Genomic DNA, 15,641 nt, shown 5'->3' with positions numbered 1-15,641 from the left:
GCTTTATCAGAACAAACTATGTTTTTAATTAATTAACTCGTCTTGTCTTCAAAAAGAGCTTGATCCTGCATATTCTCAACCATAGTACAAGTTCTTAATCCTTTAAGTAACCCCACTGAAGTCAATGGAAGCATTAAAAATGGCACAACTTAGGCTCGGGGCTTTAAAAGAAATGCACATGCCTAGGTTAAACAAATCCATGAACGCCTGCATGGTCGCCAGCTTACTGAGGGAGCAGCTTTTGGTAAGTCCCGAAGTGAAAGAATCTGGATAGCATTAATACATATTTGCATGCAATTGTGAAATTCGAGGCATTTTCCACTACACAGTTTTCCAAGAGACAGACCTGGTTACAGTGCACTAGGAAAAAAAAGAAATATCTGCCCTCAGCCCTCAAAATGGCAAAGTCTCTCCTCACTTATGACCAACCTTCCCTTTCAACTCGGACAGGCAGCCCTGGCCGATGCCCCCGCACCGGGCTCTCCCTGCCCAGGGACCATCTTGAATCCCGGCACCTCCTCCCGGTCCGGAGCCGCCGCCGCCCCCGCCGCTCTCCGGACGCCCCGAGCCCCCCGCTCCGGGCCGGGCGCTGCCCCGCTCGCCCCCGGGGCGCGGATCCCGGCCCGCCGCGGGCACGACGCGGCCGGCGGGGCTCGCTGGGCGCCCGCCGTGCCGGCGCACCTGCAGCCCGAGCCCCGCCGCCCGGGCCAGGGGCTCTCGGCAGGACTTGGGCGGCGCAGCCGGCACCGCCTCCGGCACCTGGATGCGCCGCTTCGGCGGAGCCGCCCGGCAGCGGCCGGGGCTCGGCGCCCCGCGCCAGGCGCTGTCCCCGTCGAGGACGCGGCGGGCTCCTTGCGGCCGGCGAGAGCTCGCCCCCGGTGCCCCTTACCGTTAGACCTCCGCACGATGTTCTCCAGGAACGTGTTCTGAGGCGCCACCAGCCCTCGCCTTCCCCCGGCCATAGTCGCTCTGCGGGAGCGCAGCGCGGCGCGGAGGCTCCGCTCAGGGCCGCGCCGACCCGCGCTCTGCCGCGCCGCCGCCCGCCCGCCCCGCGCGCCTCATGCCTCCGCCGGGACCGGCACCCGCGGCTGTGCGGCACCGCCGCCGCCGCCTCCCGCGCACCGCAGCCCCGCGCCGCCGCCGCCGGACCGCCCCGCAGCGACCCCCGCCGGCCGCCGCCGCGCCGCAACGCCGGGGCTGCAGCGCCATCGTCTGGGGCCGGCGCGGCGCGGCGAGCTGCGGGCCCCGGGAGCGCTCGGCCCGTCAGCGGCGGACGGCGCCTTCCGCCGGCCTCATGCCCCGCTCAGGGGCGGCTGCCGCCGCGCTCGACTCCTCGCCGGCGCGCCTCGGGGGATGAGAAAGCCGGAGTGCTTAAAGACCGCTCACAAACTCCCGGCAGCCGCTCTCCCGAGTGGCGGGAGGCACCTCCATATCCCGCCCCGGGTCGGTCGCCGCGAAGCTCCGGAGCCTTCGCTCGCCGCTCTCATCCCGGGTGGCGCTTCACGCTTCCCTACGATGATTTCCGTTAGAAGGCTACTCAGTATTATGTGGTCAAACTGATTAACAGCTCCGTGGGAGCAGCGAGACAAACTGTTCAAATATAACCTTTGACAGGTCTTGAACTCTTTGAGACATTTAATTGACATCAAGTTTTCATTCAGAGATTAATCGACTTCGTTCTTCCCTGCTACCAATCTATCAATAAATGGAAAATACTCAGATCTTTTAAAAGGCAGCTTTTTTCTTGCTGGTATTGGCATTTACTTGCTGTAATGCTTCATTAAATGCAGCAACTTCAGGCTCTGCAGCTCAAGGCATATTGGAGACATGAATATGTTTTTGCATGTTCATGTGCTTGAGGAAAAGCTATTTCTCACAGCACGAGCAAATAAAGTACGGTAAACACGATGGCCTGTGTCACCTGGGCATTTTAATCATTACCACTGCTCCCACAGAACTCTGGCACTTCCCAGCTTGCTCTCTCCTGGGCAAGGCTTGGGCCAGGACCACAGCACAGCCAGGAACCACAGCCAGCTCCAGCACAGCCACACACATGGATTCAGCCACACAGTTGTGACCAAATGCTGACTGCAACACACACACTGCCCAAAAAGTCAGATCTCCCTGCCACCAGCCTCCCACAGCATTTTTAAGTGAAGACTGTGAGAGTCGAGGGGTGAAGACAATTTCATTGCAGCAGGAGCTACAGACCAAGTCCCTGAGCACCCTGGTGCCAGGAGTCTCTCATACAACTGGGCACCTGGGGAACTCCGAAAGCCCCCATGGCCCAGCCCAGCTGCCAGGCAGGAATTAGTCTCTTTTAAACTGGTGATTCTCTATATGCTGAGCATTCCTGCATTTGCTACCAAAGAGAGGCTGGTTAGGAGAAAAAAAATCAAGTGCCTGAAGCTGCAAAAAGGCCACTCTCCCTGAAATGCTGGGGTTTAAAAGATCCCATAGAAGTATTTATTTGCATCTTTACACATCTAAGTATCCCTAACAACTATCCATACAAAGATCCCAGGTTATTTAGTTCCTGCTAGCTTCAGCAGCACAGGCCAAACCCAAAGAGATTCTAAACTCTCTGGCAAAATTGTAAACATAACCTTTGACACTGAATTTACACAACTGCTAACAACCAAGAGTGAGGTTTGGAAAACTGGGATACAGAATACTGTTTCATTATCCCTCAAAGCCACTGTGCCAGAGGAATAAGTGCACGCTCTATCTTAGCTTTTGCTGGGCTCTGCAGGAATATCTGTGACTTAGGAGACACCTGGCAGCTGACGTACATTACAGAAATTTTGAGGCCTTTAAAGGGAAAAGGTTTTAAACTGAATCAGCAAGTACACAGAAGTGGGAACAAGGCGACACAAGAGTAAGAAACTAAAGACTTTTTTCTGGAACTCCATGGAGTGGGGGGGTGGCTGCAGTTTGCGTTGCATTGTGTGGTCCCATCTCTGATTATCTAATTTTTCAGTGTCATGCTTAATCCTACAAGTTTTATGTCAAAGGTACTATTTTATCTACATTGGGGTTTACATCTACCCTGTAACAGTGCAAATTACTAAAATGCTGTAGCAAATTGTGGTGGGTTGATCTTGGCTGGATGGCAGGTGCCCACCAAGACGCTCTATCACTCCCCTCCTCAGCAAAATAAGATGGAAAAAAACCCTTGTATGTCAAGAAAAAGCAGTTTACTAAGGCAAAAGAAAAAAACTGCATGCATACAAGAAAATTCAAAAACCAGATTTTATTATTTACTTCCCATCAGCAAGTGATGGCTTGCCACCTCCCAGGAAGCAGGGATTCAGCACACACAGTGGTTACTCTGGAGGGTAAACACTGTAAATAACAGATGTCCCCTGTCCCTCCTCCTTTTCCTTAGCTTTTGCATCTGAGCAGAACCCCATGGTATGGAATATCCCTTTGCTCACTGGGGCAGCTATCCTGGTTATGTCCCCTCCCAAAATTTTGCCCACCCCCACGCTCCTGGTGAGGGGAAGAGGATGGAGTGACAGTGCTAATGCTGTGCCAGCACTGCTCAGCAGCAGCCAAAACACTGGTGTCTTATGGGCACCTTTAGAGCTGCCAATGCACAGCACAGCCCTGGGGGCTGCTGTGGGGAAAATGAACTCCATCTCTGCCAGACCCAGTAACAAGTGGAAGATTTCTCTTGTATATTCTACCTCCTTTAGACTTTCTCCCCCCTGCAAAATATGATTCCTGCTGGCAGTATGAATTTTTCACCACTACAGCAGAGGGATACTGTGATAATGTTTTACTGTGATTATTTTGAATTCTATACTAATTTTCACCATCACTGGTAAATTTTGCTAAAGATACAGAGCTGGAGGCAAAGCCCCACTTGAAGCAGGACATGTATGCTGTCTTACTTCATTATTAGTGGGTTACCTCTCTCCAGCTATCATTCTTTTTGAAAGTTGAAAACTGGAATTGCTTTATTTGCATGTTTGCTAAAGCCTACTGGACAGAACTAAATACCTACCACTTCCATTTAAGGCTAAGATAAAAGGTGATAGCTTGCTATAGAGGACATTCAGCTGTCTTGCATTATGCTGCTCTTTCAGCCTGTTGTTCCTTCCTGAACAAGGCACTTAGGTCAGGACATGTATCAATCACCCCAGTAAGTGACCATCCCTTGATTACCCAGCCTTAAGCACCTGTTCCATGGTCACACTGAGCAGCTGCTGCTGCAAAAGGGACAGATTTGCCTTGATCTAAGCTGTGCATATTTGTCACCCCACTGAATGGAAAACCAGCCTGAAAAGGGCAGTTAAGACACCTCCCTTTTTGGCAGCAGCCTGTATTTACATCAATCCATTTACTAACATGGCTGTCAACTTCCAGTGTTGATACATGCAAACACCTTGAAAACACCAGGTCCAGGAATTAATTATGGGAAGGTCATTTAACCCCACAGCATCTATGAAATAAAAACACCGGACCTGGACAGAGCTCACTTCTTTCACTTTGTCACATGGTTCACTCTTGAGAGATACTAAGGTAACTCACTTTAAAAAACTTTCCCTTAGTCAGCCATAGAGTCTCTTGGCAATCTGTTCCAACGTCTAACAAATCTTGTGAGAAAGCTTTTCCTAAAATGTCACTAAGTCATCTGGTCTTTGAAGCCAGTAAAACCTCTTCCTTCTGCAGTCACAAAAATCACCAACCCTTTTGCAAGTTTTCAAATGCATGAAAAGTTGCTGTAATGCTCCTCTGTCAGCTCTTGCTGGAAAAAGCCAGTTCTCCCAAAGTTGCACAAGGCTTCTGCTGTTAGACTCTGCCAGTACCCAGGACTTGTCATTTCACTGTCACAGCATCAAATGGGTAAAGAATTGTGGTAGTCAGGGACATCTCATAGGCTCAGAATTTAGCTAATTTATATTGAAAAGTGGTTTTATTTAAGGTCTTTTTGATTTCTTCACTGTTTTGCACACTTCCTTTTCCTCTTTGTAAAAAATTATCTGTCAAAACCAAGAATCATAACACAGTTATAACAAACTACCACCAACTCTGAAAATAAAAAGAGCATTCTATCTTTAAATTGAGATCAATTTGTATGTTACCATATAGCTTTGATAAACTGTCAAAATAAAATACATTAATTGATAGAATAATAAATTACAGAAGGTAGTACACAAGTTATGCTGCCATACAGACACTAAACAAAGAAAAGAAATTCTGAATTCCAGCTAAGATGGAGAAACAATTATAACTTTATTAATTTATTTTTACATTCAAATCAATAAAGCAGTCATTATTGTACAAATTCTTACCCCCAAAGGAAGGCAGGCTAAGGCCTCCCATCAAGTAATAACATCGAGGAATACTTAGTTGCTTGTGATCAACCTTCTTTGGTACTTTGTGGGAAGAGCAATGAGAAACGAAAGTTAGTTCTAAAAAGTAACCCAGGTCTGTAGTTTAAAAAGCACATGTGTCCATCAAAAGGAAAGAATTTGAGAAGATACCTGTGCATCTTTACTGAAACCGTTCAATTTATTTCTACACTGTCTTGAGACACTGGTAAAGTTCAGCCTGAGGTTCCTGAAGGTCCAATTATTTCTGGGGTCTGAAATAAAAGAACCTCAAAGAAATATCCACTTGCACCTAGGGATTGAGGTATGTCAGTATTCCCAAACAGCCATAACAAATTTGTCAAAAAATAAATATGGACACTTTTCTAGTTTTGGAATTACTGAATTTCCTCCAGACTTTTCAGGGGTAACAAATATGGAAAAATAACTAAAAAAATCCAATGTTCTGAAAAGAAGAAAAAAAAATCTCAAAATAAAACTGATGAGGGAGTACACAGCCAGTTTTTATTTATACATCTAACATTTGGAGTGTGGGCTAACAGGGAGGAACTGTTCCTTCTTAAAGAACACCTCAAAAGGGCATAGAACAATTTTCCCCATTTGGACAGCATGTCCATCTCCATTTATTTCAACAGGAGGAAGCATCCTGGATTTCCAGATTTAGGGAGGAAAAAAACCAAAACCCCCAGAACCCAAAACAAAAAAGGTCCTCACACATCCTGATTGAGACAACAGTTACTATCACCCTTCCCCTCACTGCAGCTGGGTCTACTCAATCCTCTTGGCACAACCCTGTCCTGACATGTCCACAATCTCTCCCAGTCTCAGCGCAGAGGTGGTGACCCGCTGGCATTGTTACTCAGAGAAGGGATAGAAAAATAACCATAATTTCCTTGGTTCCAGGTCTGGTGGGATTTTTTATTAACACTTTCATTGTGTACTTCACTGGCCTCATTTTTCCTGTGTCTGGGTCAATATAAAACAAGGCAAAATTAAGCAGTTTGGCTGCAGTTTGCTTGAATTCTAACAAAGTGCAGGGTCCTGCTAAGTAATTGTAACAAATAATTTTATTTGCATGCCCTGTCCACAATAAGCCTAGGAACCCATAGTTCTTTCTGGATGATTGTTTTTTGTTAAGTAGCAAGTAGCTCTGCAGGCTGAATTACTGTGTTGTTACTAATTGCATCTTTATCTCCCAACTCTTGTCTAGTAGTCTCTAATATAATAGTATTTTTAAAAGCCACTTTTAATTCTACGCTTTCATCATATGCTGTCCAAAGAATAAAACTGGAAATTAGCTAGTTTAGACCCAGAGTCAGACAAATAACTCCTAGTTAGGAATATGTTTATGCTAGCTATAAGGTCCTCTTTTTCGTTTTTTCTTTGTGTTCTACTATACAGTAGTTTCCAAGAATTTAACAATACAAAGAATTCCCAAATAATTCTGAGTCAGAGTCCCCACCTTATAACATAACCTAAACTCTTAGGTAAATTTAAAAAGCCCAACAGTCTTAAAAGCATCATTGTTTGTTTTCTGGACAGAAGCATCCTACCTATGAGGCTGACAGTGGTAAAGCACTGTGAGTGCCTCTTTCCAAGCAGTCTCTCCAAGAAACACACCTTAAAGAGTACCCAGCATAAAACTATCCTCAACACAGTGAATAAGTTTCTTGCACAGAGCTTGTGTTTTATAGGTTTTGCCTTATATGTGCTCAGAATTCCTGTTTTGAAGTCACATAGTCTATAAAGTTTCTTAGCTTAAAACTTCACCATACCAGTTCCTTGTACTTTTTTCAGTTACAGAAGGTTTATCAACAGCGAGAAATCAACCTCTCCTCAAAAAAAAAAAAAGCCCTGGAAACAGAAGAAAGAAAGCAAACTAAACTCTTCTCACTTTATTTCATCGTTTACCTGAGCATAGCATTTCATCACATATTTCCCACTTACTTATGTCAATAGGCTTCATTACTTGCAGTATTTGCTTTCTGTGTAGACAAAACTTTGTTGCATTCTTTGACAGTGGGAGGGATAAGCAGAAATAGCCAAACAACTCAGGAGCATAAATCTGGGAAGGAGGGAGGGAAGGAAGGAAGGAGGGAGGACGGTTGATTGGTTGGTTGGTTGGTTGTTTTTTTAACACAGCTTATTACTGCCATTTTTTTCATCTAAAATTTAAATAAAGTGATAACAAACTTTCTCATTCTAACTTCTAGTGTGTCTTATTGTTATCTCCAGCAATTGCACTGAGAAAAAATTACTAATTTTCTAAATTTGATCATATCTTAAAAGCAGTTTTTTCCACGGTCTTTATCAGCACTGGACTCATATTCATAACTAGTAACACAGGAACTATTGATTTTCATAAACACTTGCATACTTGCTGGGGGGGAGGTTTGCCTTTTCTAATTTTGGTTATTTTTTTACAATACAAGTAGAAGAGGATTCTTTTTTTTGCTTCCATCTATTACTGTGAAGCAAAGACTGCTACCAGTTAATGAATAGAAAAACTTCTATGTAAAGTCACACAGTACAGAAAAGTATCAGGACATTCTTTTAGAATATGCAGACCTACCTGCAGCTACCTAACCAAAATACAGCACGTAGCATGTGGGAAGGCGAAGTTAGGGAATGAGTGGATGGGCTGGGATCACGCTTGTTAGAAGTGGATATTTACACATGAAACATCAGCAGAACATCATCTATCCAAAATGCCCTTGCCAGTTCTGCAGTATCCATTGGGAGGGATCTCTGGCATTGGGCTCAGAGTGTAACTCTGAAACCTGGGTCATCTCTTTGGTTTTTCAGAATGATATGTGTCTGAAATGGAGACAATGGTCCACAAATGGACCTCATAGCAGGCTCCCAGACTATAACGTATTTCAAATTTTAATTTGTTTAATTTAACTGAGGATAAAAGCCACCTTCACTAAAACGGATGTAATTTAGATGGAAGACAGTGAACTATATAAGAGCAAGTAAAAACATGATCTCCAGCATAAGAGAATTTAAAGCACTGGCTGAGAGTGAAGTTGAGTGGGTATTTTTCTAAAAACTGTGTGGAAACTAACAATAACAAGGTCCTAGTGGTATCCAACATTTTCACTCTAAAGTTGTGTAGGCATGACCTTTTGTTTTTCCTCTCAGTTTAACAAAAACTCCAGCAGAAATTTTGTGTCCTTCTTTCCAAGGACAATTTTGCTACTGTAGACTGAACCTGTATGTACTGATCCATACCTTCAAATGCAAAATTGCAGATTTCGTTCTATATTTATGTAGTTATATCTGCCTCAGACAGGAGAAGAAAGGACATAATTCCTTGAAACATCACATAATACAACCTGAAGAGCCAGATACAGCTATATTGATTTATTTGTTGTTGAGCTGCTGGGTTTTTTTAACAAGATACACTTTAGAGAACCATTGTACTCCTAGAAAATTCCAGTGAAATGGTGTTATAATAACAATTTCCATGTGGAAAAATAAATCTTACTTATATGAGAAAAAATTAACTAACAATTATATTTTTGTTGCTTACAACTCTGTCTTAGAGGTATTCTCAAAATGGAACCTCTTGCTGATCTTTCCTAAACTGTATATCTGAACTGTGGATCATTACATGAACCAAACAGTAGTTACAGCCAGAAAAGATATGACACTTGAATAGCAGTAATATTTTGATACCTACACAGTCCAGCCACACTGACCTTCAAAATCCAGCACAGCTCTGTAACACAGGGACTTCTAAGAAACAGTGCATACTTTTCTACAGAAACAACAAGACAGAAAACTGAAATACAAACTCTTGTAATACCTCAGGGACCTTCTTTTGGTCATAGACAGTCAGTGTTATTTTCCACTTTATACCTGCCCCCGTCCCCCCACCCTTAAACCACAAGGGGCCAGGTAGGATAAGCTATGGAGGACAAAATTTAGCAGAAGGTGCCAGAATGCTACAGCATAAAATGTTCTGACAGTCCAAGGCCTAAAACATACAGCAAAAAAAGCTGCCACTACTGGTTACTACACCACTCTTTACACCTTTTTTCCACATGCAAAAATACATCATCTTCCTCAAGTAAAGATCTTGACATCACTACTTTTGGTTATTTCAGGTCCCTCAAGATTACTCCTGCAATAACACTGTATCTTAAATGGATGGGCATTAGAGGGTTACAGTAATTTTACATAATTTGTCCATGTTAACATATTTCTCATGTTTCCTTTATTCTCCCTTCGATTTCCTGGTGTCAGTTACATACACTGGCTGGATCCCAAACAAACTGTAAGCTGGTTGGGGCAGAGTTATTTCTTTTTCAGGATTAGGCACACAATATGGTAACATAGCAGAGCATCTTCTTTTTTATTCTAGCACGTTTAAAAGAACATTTTTCTCAACACAGTGAGTGCTTGGCATTATTAACTGCAAGGAGAAAATCTTGCACTGTATGTTCCTTTTGTGATGTTGCTTCATAGGAGGAAAAGGAGGAGAGACCCATAGGAGAGAGCATAAACATCATTAACTCACAGCAAATGGTCACCTCTTCAAGTTAGCACAGCGACAGAGAACCTGACAAGAAAGAGTAAAGCATAAGTTTAGCACAGTTTCCCCAAGTGTATGGAATGAAAGCACTTGTTTTGCTTTGCATTTAAAAAAAACAAACAAAACACCTCTGAAACCACAACAAACAAACGCACAAAAAATGTAAATACCATGCAGGAGAAGCAAACCTACATTTCTTACAGAAGTCCAACAGCTTTAAGTATTAATTAGGTGACCTCTGCTTTCTGCTGAACAGTCCTATGAAAAGCAGTTTAGGTAACTGTATGCAAAAGTGAAACAGGACAAAGAAAAAGCATAGCTTACCAAACAATTACAATGTCTTTTTTCCCTTCTGTGGGAAACAACTGGCCCTAAACCCAAATTATTCGTAAAGAGATGCTACCATTTCAGCCATGTACACAAGATCTTCGTACACAAGATCTTCATACACAGTCTGAGAATCTTCACTGAAAATACTGAATGCCAACGCTCTGATTCAAAGACGTACTGGTGGCTGTTACCAAAATTTCCTTTAAAGAGGCTATGCAAAAATATAAGTGGTTAAATGATGTTTGTAAACTGACTTCCTGAAATGTCCAATTGTCCCGAGTTGCCTACGTAACACAAGATTAAGCCAGCTACACTCAGGCTTTTCCCACAATGTGTCATGATAATCAAGTGGACACAGAACCTCTTCACTCTTTGCAAACAGTACAGCTTACCAGGTATTTAGATTAACTGTAGAAAAATGAAACAATGATACTGAAAGGGCTGATCAGGAACACCTGTCCCTCCTGTTAAAAAAAAGAGAAAAAAATTTCTTTTAAAGGACAAAAATAGAATCATACATGTCAGTAAAATTCACCTGTAGAAAGTCACTGAAATGAGTCTATGAATATGTACAGGTGGAACAGAAGTCTTCACAACACATCCATAGGAATCAGATTTTTTTTTAAAGATACCAAGCTTTATGCTTCAGAGTTTCAGCTAATCTTTAGATGACCAAAAATAGGCTTCTTGCCAACACAGAATGGAGATCATGGCACTGACCCCAAAATGAGTTCCTGTCAGGATCAAAGTACCGGACAAGATGGATGTTAGCACTAACCCATTATGCTTGTTCCTGAATAAGCCTTCCTACAGTGCAACAAATAATTTATTTCAAAATACTATTTTTAACAGAGTGCAAAGTCCTAACATTCCCCACTCCATTCCATGTACCCCTAACACTGTACAACACAGTCTGAGTCTCAAATTTCGGCAAAGGTTTCAGAAGGGCATGATATGATCAGCTGGTGACAGGCATTTAAATAGGAAAAATGTCTGCATCTGCTGAAGTCCTTAGACTTCTCAAAGGAACAGCAACTTGACTTTCTCTGTCTCCCAAGAGTAAGTTACCAACTGTCCTGATGCAGAAGATTGCCATTCAGATCTGGAAAGCAGATAACTCTTGAAACCTATAACTGGAAGACAGCACTACAAAAATAAAGAAAACAAAGAAACAAAACCTCAGTTGGGGGATATTAACAGTAGAAAGACGGTTAGCAAATATGCTTTGTTGTTGCATTTTAACAGCCAGTTATAGAACAAATTTTTACTAACTTCTGCCTTAAAACATTAAGATTAGAATTCAAAAATACTAATAAGTGCTAGCTTGAGACTGAAGGCCTGATTTTCTAGAGCTGTAGAAAATCCACCATCTTCCACTGGTTCCACTAAAACATGAAGTCTTTGGGAAATTCAAGAATGTTGAATGAAACACAGCAACAACCATCAGTGTAAAATAACCAATAAATCTCACCCTGTCCACTCTAAGCCTCCCACTTCCCACCCAGCAGGCCTAGTTGTGTTTAATATAAAAGAAACAGTACTTGACAGATGACACCTATATATTTTCCAGCAGAGGCGTGAACAGACTCCACGCAGTATAATTTATCTGAAATTACCTTGATCCCAGGCATGCTTTTCTTAATGTGTTTATGATGACAAAGAGCTTAATTTTCTTTATGGAACAATTATAAACCTTCACATTAAAGCACAAATTTCCTGGCTGGATATTGCCAAAAGGTTTCATGGTCATCCTATTTTCTTTGGGTTTCACAGAACACACATCATCTATCTATAATTTTTCTGGAGAAGCATCACAAATCTGTTGACCTGTTTCTAAAAATATTTAAATGACACAGATTTTAAATGGTGTAAAGTAACATTCCCAAGAGAGGAAAACTGTCAAAATGCTCTTTCCAAAAAACCTGAGAGCATGAAACTGTCACCATAAGATAGAAAGGCCAAACATGAGATCTGCAATACTTTCCCTGACCTATAATGTAATGAGTTAGAACTTTCATAGGTGAGATGGGCATAACATACAAGAGGTGCTGAAGAGCATCCAAGGAGCAATGAAGCTGGTGAAGTGTCTGGGGCACAAGTTTTATGACGAGCAGCTGAGTGGGCTGGGGTTGTTTAGCCTGGAAAGAAGGAGGCTGAGGGGAATATTCATGGCTGTCTACAACTACCTGATAGGAGGCTGTAGCAAGGTGGGGATTGGTCTCTTCTCACAGGTAATAATAGATAGGATGAGAGGTAACAGCCTCAAGTTGCACCAGGAGAGGTTTAGATTGGATATCTGGAAAACTTTCTTCACAGAAATAGTTGTGAAGCATTGGAACAGGCTGCCATGGGAAGTAGTGGAGTCACCATCCCTGGAGGTATTTAAAAGAAGCATGAATGTGGCACTTAGGGATGTGGTTTAGTGATGGACTTGGCAGTGCTGGGTTTATGGCTGGACTTGATTTTAGAGGTCATTTCCATCCTAAATGATTCTATAGTAATAAAGACATGTTATAAGAATTTCGTTTCTTCTGAATAAATAGTCTTTACTTGCCCCTAGCTCACCACTCAACAATTAATACTGTCATTAACCCTCACTGTAAGGTAATAATAGCAGGAGTCCACAGTCCAATCAGAGTCTGATTTTAAGCAATGAATTCCAAGAACCTGCACTAACAAAAATTGCAAGAGGCCTCAAACCTGTGTGGAGCATCCTCAGAAGCTGTGTAGGTTTTAAGCTAAGTTAATTAATGGATAGGGAAACCTGTTTCCTTTTGAGCTTCTGTTTCTACTGAGGCCTTTTAGCAATTTCATTCAAAGGGAAGAAGCAACTTCCTCACCTTCCTTGTTTGCAATTTGTCCATTCCCTAATTCCCTTCCTCTCTGTTGCAATCCATTTTGTACTCCAAGGATCCCTCCCCTCCTGCCCAAACACAAACTTTCCCCCTGAAACTATGACTTGGGAAATAAGTTTTAAGAAGAAAGGCATAATCTCCAGGAACAAAAAACTGGTAGGCTCATAAAGAGCATCTTTAGACTGGCTCAAGTTGCAGCTACTGAATGCATTGGTTACTTTGCTGCCCTCTAGGGATTGTGTTCGGAAACAAAAATCACGAGTAAGGATACAGAGAAGGAAGGATATACAGAAGAAAGGATACAACATAAAACAAGGAGAGGTTGGGGACGCCCCATCCCTGGAAGTGTTCAAGACCAGGTTGGATGGGGCTCTGAGAAACTGATCTAGTGAGTGCCATCCTTGCTCTTGGCAGGGAGTTGGAACTAGATGATCTTTAAGGTCCCTTCCAACCCAAACCATGCTGTGATTCTATAGTTCTGTTGGCTAATATAAGTCTAAGATAATTCCTTATGCATAGCTTCTATAACAAATGCAAGACCAAGCACGCAAACAACTGTCTGATCATCATGTCACATCTAATCCAGAAGCACCCACATACTAAATGTGACAGAGGAACTATGGAGAAGGGCTTAATAAACAAAGAAACAAAAAAACCCAAATTAAAACAGAAGGTAAGAGAAGGATAAGACAAGAACCCAAGAGAAGAAATAGTGCAAAGCAAGCCAGACTGCATGGGGGGGAAAAATATCACTGCATGCATCTGCTAATATCTAAGTGGTTGACTAAGTGAACATATGCCCTTTTACTGTAACCTTTGAAATGCAGTTTCAGCAGCAGCCATGCAAATAAAAGAAATAAAAAAGGCCAAGCTCTTCAGACAATTCTCCTCCCAACCATGCTACAAGGAATCTTCCTTCCAGGTGGTTACTTTCATGACACTTGCAAGAACTCAGAATTCCTGAAAGCTGTAATAGCTTACTAAACTTTCAGTAGCTTTTATCAGTAGTTAAGAACTGCCAGACAAGTGCAGTCATAGTGCTGCATGTATGCCCAAGTTTCACATCAATGGAAAATAAAGCTAAAAAGCCTCAAATAGTCAGCCTCAGGAGAGCTAGAACAACAAATCCCAATTTCCTGCAAGTTTTCTTACTGATTTTGTGCCTTAGAAGTACAAACGTTGGTTCAAGATTTTCCTGTGGCTCTGGCATTTGTGAGTGCTTCCTTATGTGAATTCTTTTGTGCATATTAAAGTGTGAGACTGCAAATCCTCAATTGTTGAGGCACTTGCAGGCAGTCAGCCCCTGTTGCTCCTACCTTCTCCCTGCTAATCTTTCTCTCCAACTCTTGGAGAACAGCAAGCATAAAGGAGTCACAGCTTGTTTACTCCCATTTTTAGTAGTCATCTGCCAAAAGTTGTCACAAAAACAGTTCTTCAAGGAGCACAAAATTCCCAAAGCAGGAAAAGTCTTGACAATATTTTCCTGACATATTCTAGGAAGCACACATAAGGTTTTTCAAAAGTATATTATTTGACCATAATGGGCTGCTTTCAAGGCAATTATCAAGAAACAGCAAACACGGCAAACTACATCGTGCTACAATCCTACTTTAAGACACTATGAACACTTAGTAGCCATAAGTATGGACACAAGTAGTCATCGCCCCTTTATCTCACCGTGAGAAAGCAGCTGCAGTATTCCTGCTAGCACTCTTCAATCAATCAATCAACCAGCCAACTTGGGGTAGACAGCCGCCAGGGCAGAGTTTGGGAAGAATTGCTGAGATGTGACAAAGGGTAATGGATGGTGTCAGACACTCTTAGCTGGAACATGAGATTTTAGTTCAATAGATAGCAATCTAAGTTTATACTTTTTTCTCCTACATCTGGAAATCAGACTGACAGGTTATCACTGCATCATTAAAAATATCTTTAACACATATTAAAAAGTAGCCACAACAACATTAAATGTATTTGCATAGAAACAAACCAGCTAATAATGCATCTCCAGATTAAGTAGCAAGACCGTTGCCACATTGTAACTCAGCCTCGGTCTGGAGCCCGTGTCAGCCTTTTTTTACCTCATAAAACGTGAATATTTTGATATAAACTGGATGGTAACACCGCAGCACTTGGTAACGCACCGGAATTGCACTAAACAGATAAATAAATAGATCACTTTCTGAATTTAGAAAGAAAAACCAGCACGGGTTCTCACACCGTGTGATTTCACCGATGTGAGAGCATCGGCTTTCCCTGCTGGGGCCCGGCCCCGAGGTGGCCGCCCTCAGCCCGGCTCCGTGGCCCCCGGCCCGCGCCTCCTGTCCCCGCTCGGCCCCTGCGCGGCCGCGGCTCCTCCCGCCCCTCGCCGCGACACCACCGGCGGCCGCGACACCCCGCCCGCCGGGATCCCTGCGCCGCCGCCGGGAAATAGTCCCCTCTCTGCTCTGGGCCCGCTGGCCGGGAGAGCCCCGCGGCGCGGCGGCGCGGCCGCGGTCCGGGAGCAATCCTTCCTTTCTTCCTTCGGCCGCGCCGCTGGCGCTCCAGCGGCATCCCCGCCCCTCGGCGAGATCCGGC

The 15,641-nt window shown here is 43.2% G+C and overlaps 1 protein-coding gene and 1 long non-coding RNA gene across 8 annotated transcripts in view; both read right to left on the bottom strand.

Moving 5' to 3' along the window:
* The window catches only part of KCNH1 (potassium voltage-gated channel subfamily H member 1), a 177,329-nt gene extending 176,299 nt beyond the window's left edge, over positions 1-1,030 (bottom strand). The window contains exon 1 of the mRNA XM_039569735.1: positions 890-1,030. Within this exon, the coding sequence (XP_039425669.1) occupies positions 890-962 (73 nt within the window). The 5' untranslated portion in view covers positions 963-1,030. The remainder of the gene's footprint in view (positions 1-889) is intronic.
* A 2,229-nt stretch (positions 1,031-3,259) lies between these two features.
* Positions 3,260-15,615, bottom strand: LOC109950953. Of its 7 annotated transcripts, none has more exons than XR_002273313.2 (4): positions 14,742-15,615; positions 10,602-11,355; positions 5,301-9,906; positions 3,260-4,988 (listed from the first exon to the last, which is right to left on the bottom strand). It is a non-coding gene; the product is annotated as an uncharacterized LOC109950953 (long non-coding RNA). The 7 variants fall into 7 exon arrangements; XR_002273317.2 differs by lacking the exon at positions 3,260-4,988 and having other exon boundaries at positions 5,045-5,384; positions 5,493-9,906; XR_002273319.2 differs by lacking the exon at positions 3,260-4,988 and having other exon boundaries at positions 5,045-5,593; positions 7,115-9,906.
* Between the last annotated feature and the right edge of the window lie 26 nt (positions 15,616-15,641).

The sequence above is a fragment of the Corvus cornix genome, chromosome 3 (genome assembly GCF_000738735.6).
Source record: "Corvus cornix cornix isolate S_Up_H32 chromosome 3, ASM73873v5, whole genome shotgun sequence".
Classification (NCBI taxonomy): Eukaryota; Metazoa; Chordata; class Aves; order Passeriformes; family Corvidae; genus Corvus; species Corvus cornix.
This window is presented reverse-complemented; position numbering and strand designations above follow the sequence as displayed.